Source organism: Suricata suricatta, chromosome 6, assembly GCF_006229205.1.
Source record: "Suricata suricatta isolate VVHF042 chromosome 6, meerkat_22Aug2017_6uvM2_HiC, whole genome shotgun sequence".
Taxonomy (NCBI): Eukaryota; Metazoa; Chordata; class Mammalia; order Carnivora; family Herpestidae; genus Suricata; species Suricata suricatta.
The window spans coordinates 71066179-71074467 of NC_043705.1; the positions used below are offsets into that span (position 1 = coordinate 71066179).

At 34.9% G+C, this 8289-nt stretch overlaps 1 protein-coding gene across 1 annotated transcript in view; it reads right to left on the reverse strand.

Moving 5' to 3' along the window:
• The window catches only part of RIOK2 (RIO kinase 2), a 19327-nt gene that overhangs the window by 2583 nt on the left and 8455 nt on the right, over positions 1 to 8289 (reverse strand). The window contains exons 6-9 of the mRNA XM_029941232.1: positions 6691 to 6897; positions 4126 to 4218; positions 2267 to 2791; positions 668 to 764 (exon numbers count right to left, since the gene is read on the reverse strand). Of these exons, the coding sequence (XP_029797092.1) occupies positions 668 to 764; positions 2267 to 2791; positions 4126 to 4218; positions 6691 to 6897 (922 nt within the window). The remainder of the gene's footprint in view (positions 1 to 667; positions 765 to 2266; positions 2792 to 4125; positions 4219 to 6690; positions 6898 to 8289) is intronic.

Genomic DNA, 8289 nt, shown 5'->3' on the forward strand with positions numbered 1-8289 from the left:
GAGAGAATCTGAAGCAGCCTTCTAGCTATCAATGCAAAGCCTGATGCGGGGCTTGAACTCACAAACTGTGAGATTATGACCTGAGCTGAAGTAGGACGCTCAGCAGACTGAGTCACCCAGGTGCCCCTATTTCCTCCTTTCCAGCATCTAAACTGATTTTCTTCTTTTGTTTATCTTAAGTGAAGTTATCACTAAAAACTGATTTTAAGGGTATGCAACTTATTAATGCCTTTAAGTACAAGGAAAGCCCTAATACACCAAATATGTAATTTTATCTCCTTCCTTAAAATCTACAAAGGAAATAAACTGATTCTTCCTCTTGGACAGCCTAGAGAGGATTGGCAGGCAGTAAAACTCAGGAGCTGGACTATTCTGTGTCCTGCACAGAAAATGTCCCTTAAGAAATTCTTTTGAACACTCCAGCTAAATGCCTAAACAAAAACTTGAGGTTCCAAAGGTTTTTAAATTACCTATTTTTCTCCTTCAAAATTTAGGGAAGCTGGCACATTTTTGCACTCAGCTGTAGTGCTGTCACTAGCTGGGTAATCTTGAGCCAAGTCACACAACCTATTGATAAAATGCAGGGACCAGACCATATCTGAGTATCTATAATCCGACCAGGGTAGTGACCTAACCAACACTGAGAAAATGTTGAATGAATAGTTACCGGAGGAATTGTTGAACAGCTTAACACACTGCCCACAGAGGTAACACTCAGAGTTCTTGTTCTGTACTGTTTAATATCTTCCATATTTTCTTCATCTCTAAAATTAAAACAAAGTCACAAATTACCTAATTTATTATAGTCAATTATGTGTGATTTATACTTTTCCTTACGTGATAAAATATCCTTATATTTAAAATTTCTGTGAAGGTAAAACAACCCAGAATTCAACACAATTATTAACAATTTCCATTTTTTAGCATTCTAATAGTCACTATCAAAACTGCAAAATGGAAGAATGTTTCAGCCATCAAAATTTGTTACTTCCTCATAATTCATATCTCTTTTCCACTAATCTTCTCTTGTTTTTTCACTGAACTTTACACATATCTGCCTCTTACATTTAAATTCTTGGAACACTTCTCTGCTATCTCTTAAACAACATAAGATGTAACAGGAACAGAGGTAGTATTCTTAATCTATATCATCTGCTCTGTTAAGGCAGAAAAACTGCAATGATAGAAATAAAGTTTTACACATTGCTCAAAGTTTTATATATACAAAGTGTAAGACACTATGACAATATTAAAACCTAAGAGTCAATATTTTTCAGCAACATCTGTTACCTTATGTTTTTACTCTATTGAATAGTAAAAATTTTGTTTGCCTAACATGTGTTTAAAGAAAATAAGTTATTCTGTGCTAAGACTATTTAACCTCTGTAGATTTTCTTCAATTACTTATTCAAAATCCTCAGCCACTACCACTCTTCATTTTAATTTATAATTTTTTTTACAAGTTTATTATTTGAGTTGTACTAGTCCTGAGACTCCAGATACAGTTATACAGAAAAGGCACAAAATTTTCACGTTTTGTTTCACAATAAAACTCTAAAGATAGAGACGGTCTTAGGATGTAAGCCTGAACATGTACTGAGAAATGCCTAATGAATGTACTATTGACTTGGTTTGTCTTATTACTATTTTGAAATAAATAAAACTCCTTTCATGATTAAGGATAAACTATTCCAAATACAAAAATTAATATTTTTATCTTTTGCTAATCTAAGTTCAGGCTGCTGATTCATTAATATTTGCAAGAAAAAAACCCTTAGAAGAAAACTAGCATGTGATATTAAATAATTTTAACTGTACATGAACAGATATGGATAGAAGGTGCAAAGTACCAGAAAAAATTCACTGTAAGTAGGAATCTTATGAAGAGCGCATTTACTACATTTATTGGACTACATATAAATCAAACATACATAGAACTACAAACATATATGAACATTCATCCATCTAGAACTTGGCCAATTTACCAATTATTGTAAATAACTTTTTTAAAGAAATGTTTGCATTTTTAAGGCAGAACTGCTTAAAAATAAATCAATAGATTGCCTAGGATTAGGTCCACTGTAGAAGGTAATCTAAATTTTAACAACAAAAGGGTTATTTGCTTTCATTTTTTAAATATAATGGGACAGAATATAGCTCTGTCGTATCATTTGAAAAACAAGAACAAAAATACCACTCATTTATCAGAATTGAAGAAAGTATAGGTCTCCACACTAAAATAAAACCAATCAACAGAAATCTATACCTGAAAGACCCAACTTCTTTGCTTGCTGACGCCAAAGCAATCAGATGAGGGCATGCATCTTCACGGTCTTCACAGCCCGCGGGGACTCCCCCTGGACCTGTTCTACGATTTTGCTTCCTGTCTTTTCCAATTTTGTTCGTCTCCTCAGAACATTCAGTTACAGAACTGTTGTCAATAACTTGCCCTTTTATTTCTTCTAAAGCTTGACTGAATTCAGGTAATTCAAAATTGTGTGCACCAGCACTCTCCTCTGACGAATCATCTTCCTTCATTTGTTCAAGGTCTCCAGATGATATGCAACAGCAGTCGGCTGATTCATCTGTAGAATTGTGATCACTGTGATTTTTTGATTTACGAACCTTTGCTTTTTCTGACAACTCTTCATCAGAATGTGAGAATTCAGATCCACCCTCTGTTTCACTATCTTTATCATCTGGACCTAATGGATGAAGCAATTCATCATCTGCCTGCATTTCCTTTGTGTAGCCGCTGGCAGAAACCTCTCTATCAAGAGAGTCCTCCCTCCTAGGAAAAAAGAATGACAAACATTACAAAAAAAATCTACCTGACATGGTTAAGTATTTATTATTCTGATAAATTATAATTCTCAAATGAGTTTAATAATTTACATATTTTAAAGATTTTTCTTTGACTAAAATATAATACTTTGTTAAATATGCAAATGTAAAAGGTACGTTTTTGTTATCACTTAAGAGTAAAATGACTAGAGGGATGACTACCTGGCTCATTTGGTTAAGAGTTTGACTCTCGGTTTTGGCTCAGGTCATAATCTCACAGTTTATGAGATCGAGCCCCGTGTCAGGTGGTGCATATAGTGCACAGCCTGATTGGGACACTCTCTCTGCTCTTCAGTTCATGTGTGCGCGCACGCACACGTGCAAAGAATGACTACTAAAAGCAACAAATATTAGTAGAAAGGTTACAGAAACTTCAGTTGATACTGATTTAATAAAATGACATTAATGGGTGCTAAAGATCTCTTACTTGAAGTTCTATCATCCCCAAACAGAAAACAGTGTCATAACTAGCATATAAAATAAATGAAAAAGTTTTGCTTTGAGAATTTACATATAACTATGTTCCATAAATGAAGTAAATATAGCTTCTGTTCTGAGAAGGAAAAACATAAATTCCAATATGAATAAAAGTTCATGAATTTATAAGAAATTAAATGTGTTACTCCCCTAAAATTCAGTAACAGTACCTTAGTAGATCAACGGCAGGATTTTCTAGTTTTTAAGTTTCATTTATACACTAGATAGCAATGATACTCAACAAGGATTAGAATGTATCAACAGCTACTATTCAGAAATTTTTTAGATGAAACTGTTAAACTTTTTAGAACTAAATAAATCAAGTATTTTTTATTTAGTTCTAAAAAGTTTAATACTAAAAAGTTTATACTTCTCAACAGCTATACCTACAAGAACCCCAATGAACTACAAAAGCTTGAAGATAAAACAGTTTAGTGGCACCTAAGAAAGAGTTTGGGGACCATTAAATTATGTTATTTTCATATACCTTTTTTATCTATTAGCTAATTTGTAAGAACATCCAAAAGAGATAAATAATGCTGTGGCTTATAAACAATGATTTGGAGACATATTAATCTGGTCCAAGGGGGAGGGCGGGAAGGGGGGAAGGAAGGGAGGGACGGAGGGAGGTTGAGAGAGAGAAAGAGAATCTTAGGCAGGTTCCATGCTGAGGTCTATCCTATGACCTTGGGATCATGACCTGAGCCAAAATCAAGAGTTGAATGATCAACTGACTGAGCCACCCAGGTGCCCCAATAAATCATGTATTTAAACAGTTTTTATCATTTTAAGCAAAGTACAAACCTGATATCACTAAAGGTTGGGTAAAGCTCACTTTCATAGCTGAAACGTTTCATGAAGAAATCTCTAATGCATTTAACATCTCTGTCAAAATACCTGCAAAAAGAAGAATCATTTTTTTTTAAATTTTTTAAATGTTTTATTTTATTTTTGATACAGAGAGAGACAAAGCATGAGAGGGGGTGGGGCAGAGAGAGAAGGAGACACAGAACCGGAAGCAGGCTCCAGGCTCTGAGCTAGCTGTCAGCACAGAGCCTGATGCGGGGCTCGAACCCACAAACGTGAGATCTGACCTGAGCCGAAGCCGGGGGCTCAACTGACTGAGCCACCCAGGCGCCCCAAGAAGAATCATTTTTGATACAGCCTTCATCACTCATGTTTTTCCTCATTAGCTAATGACAATATACTTATTAATGACACTCCTAATCATTATATGAAAAAGTATGTTATTCATAAGAAAAATAAAAGAGACAAATCAGATGCCAGTGTATTTGAAAAACTAAACAAAACAAAAGCAAAGGAACAGGAAATATAAGCGGTCAAAAGCATATAGTCCCTATAGTTAGAAAACTGGGGGTCTTCCCATACTGTAACAGGCATACTAAGATGTCTATGAATCTCAGAAAAAAAGACTATGGGTCTGCAGTTAGGGGCAGGTTTCTACTTTTCCTCTTGTCTCCAGCCTGTCTGGTTATACTTCTCATCAGCTATACCCACTAGAACCCCAATCAACTACAAAAGCTTAAAGATAAAACAGTTTAGTGACACATAAGAAAAAGTCTAGGGACCATTAAATTATGCTATATTTATATACTTTTATTATCCATTAGCTACTTTGCAAGAACATCCAAAAGAGATAAATAATATTGTGGCTTGTAAACAAGGATTTGGAGACATATTAATCTGGTCTAAAGGTAGAAGGACCTGTATCAGGTTGCTTTTCAGGTCACCATAAAGCAGGGAGAACAGATTAAATTCTCTAGGTTTCTAGATAAGGGAGAATAAAGAAACAGGTTTACGTGGAACTACCTCCCTGAATATTAATTAATATTTTCAGAGAGTCTAGAAACAGAAAGAAAATGGCACTTACTATTCTTTCCTAGTTTTAGGGCACCCTGGGAAAAATCTCAGTAAATCTTTTAAAAATTATCTTTTAAAAATAAAATAAAATAAAATAAAATAAAAATTATCTTTTTATTTATGTCTACATTTCATCTAATTAGACAAAATCTCAAAATCTTCAAATGTAGAGATAGGTCTTATTTATAATCACTTATTAATTAGTAACAATAAGTACTAATTGCTCTAGTACTACTCCATTAAACAGCAAGTTAAATCATATTGTTCCCTATAGATTATGCAGCCTACACTTTGAATATCACAATTTGTCATCGTTTCCTTCTATACTTCTGGTGTTCCTGGACATTCTTTCATTGTGTGACTACGTTACCCCATGTTAATAAAAATGGTGATTAGTCATCACCCAAAGATACGTTAATCATTCAAGCACGAGGTGTTAATCTATTAATACTGTTTAGTTGGAAATATTCTTTAAATTTATATCTAAATGACATTTCTTTTTCTGGAGTAAGTATAGACATTTTCTTATGAAAATCTGAGAGAAAAAAAGCTCGACTGAACACAAACTGGTTTGAGCTCAAACTTTCCAAGAATTCATATACTATTATTATGTAAGTGATAGTGGTTGTTATTTTCAGGTGAAAGGAGAGGTTTCTCATATTATAACTTGGAAGGGAAGGATAAAAATATTCAACTTTGATTACAATCAATGACATCATGAAATACCAAGTAATAAAAACCAAGTAATATAGCATGGCTTACACGGTTAAGTAATGTGAAGAGTAAGATTACCACAGTATATAAAGTGATATTGCCCTGTCTTAGGGATGAGGTTTTACATGAATTTTTTTTCTAATAATAAAAGTTAAAAAATGGCAAGAGAGATATTCTTGGTCTGGCAACTGTGTCCACTTCAAAAATCACAATTTCTACTACGGCCATCGTGATTATCAAATTATGTTTTGGTGAAACACTCTTGGAGCAACTATGGAGCAGGGAGACGATGGGATCCTAGCGGTCCCTTTCCTATGTTCCTACTTCTTCTGGGCAGGCCTTTGTTTTAAAAATCGGGCTTCCACTTAAAACTCTGTTTGAATATAGGTTTGTTGAACTCGCCACCTAAGAAAGTTTGACTTTCAAAAGTTTGTCAGATTACACAAGTAATTCAAATTCTTTTGATAGTTTATAAAGCAGTTTCTTCATATTTCCCTTATACAGCAAAAAGTTAATGACAAGGTTTTAACAACTGGATCAAAGTGCATTTCGCCCCCTTTAAAGTATTGAAGATTTAAGACAGGTTCTCTTGGCAGGGAGAAATCCTAGTTTGTATTCTTTAATAAAAGAACACATTTTTAGATTATCAATATCAGCCACTTCAAACCAGTAATTGATCCAAATAACAGTATTACAAAGTTAAAAAAATTAAGAAAAAAAATGACTGCATCACACATAACCACACCCATATCTAGAATCACTTTCAGCATCTACCATTCAGCATTGTGATGAGAAGTTGAAACCATCTGTGGAAAATCAATCATGGTGATGTGGTCATCTTTATCCAAAATCAGATTGAATTCATTGAAATCTCCATGAATCAGTCCATGATTTGCAAGTTTGACAATTAGGTTCATAGCTTCATCATATACTGATGCAGGGTCTTCAACATGGTGTATCTGACATCTGAAAGTATGAAAACTGGTTATTTGTAATCATTTATGATTTTCACGAAAGCAAGCATGCATATTACTTTTTCCATTCCTTAATTCTCTATCAGCTTTCTCTTCATTTCTATTAGCACACAGACAAGACGTAACAGTTCCCACATATTAAAAGAAAAGCCACACCCTGCCTGAATTCTGTATTCTCTTTCCACAAGTTCCACTCTTTCCACTACACACCTTCCTTGACAATTACAGCTGAACTCCTCTACACGTGCTTTCTTCATTTTCCCTTCCTATTCTAATGAACTCATTTCAAACAGGTTTTTATCTACCTTGTTCGAATGGAATAGGTAGAATCAAAACTACCGATGATTTCCATGTTGCTAAATTCAGACTTCATCATCTGTGGTCTCTCAGTTAACCTCTGCCTCCTGGCTCAAACACTTCCTTCACTTGACTCAGTACACCAACTCTTCAGGCTGTCTTCTTTCCATGTTTATCATTCCTTCTCAGTCTTTTTCACTAGTTCATCTTTCCCCAGGCCTTTACATTTTGGAGCTCAAAGGTTTATACTAGGAGCCTTTATTCAGAATCATTGTTGGTGACCTCATCCAGGCTGTTGGCTTTAAACACCTCAATCCCTGAACTCCAAGGCATCTCGAACTTAACCGTGTCCCATACTGAAACTCTGATTCTATCCCACCTTCTAACTCCTAGATGCTCTTCCTGCCATCTTTCTCATTTCTATAAATGACCACTTTGTACCTCCAATTAATTTTTTATTCAGGCCCAAAACCTTGGTGTTATCCTTGACTTTCCCTTTCTTGATACTGATATCCAATTGCAAACAAATCTGTTGGCTATACCTGCAAAACATATCCAGAATCTAACCACTTTTTATCACCTTCACATCCACAACTCTTATCTGAACAACCACCATCTCTTGATTGGATTATTACAATAGTTTTCTAGCTTTTCTTCCTAATTCTGTCCTTGTCTGCCTTTTAAACTAGTTTCAAAACAACAGCACAGCAATCCTATTAAAACAGTCACGTGTGTCTCTTCTCAGTTCAAATCCTCCAATGCCTTCCTATCCAAATCAAAATAAAAAACCCCTGTGCTGTCACTACAATGCCAATGACACTGCAATATATAAACATATGAAATCAACATGCTGTACAATTTAAATTTGTATGTCAATGTACTAAAAAAGAAATTAAAAATTCCCTGCAATGGCCTACAAACCTTAAATGATCTAGTCCCCTGTTGCTTCTCTGACCTCATCACTTACAATCCCTGCCCTTATCCACTCAACTCCAGCCACATGGCTTCCTGAACACGCAGCCATGCTCCCATCCCAGGACTTATGTATTTGCTGGCCCCTCTGCCTAGATCTCTTAGATACCTGCATGGTTTTCTCTCTCAC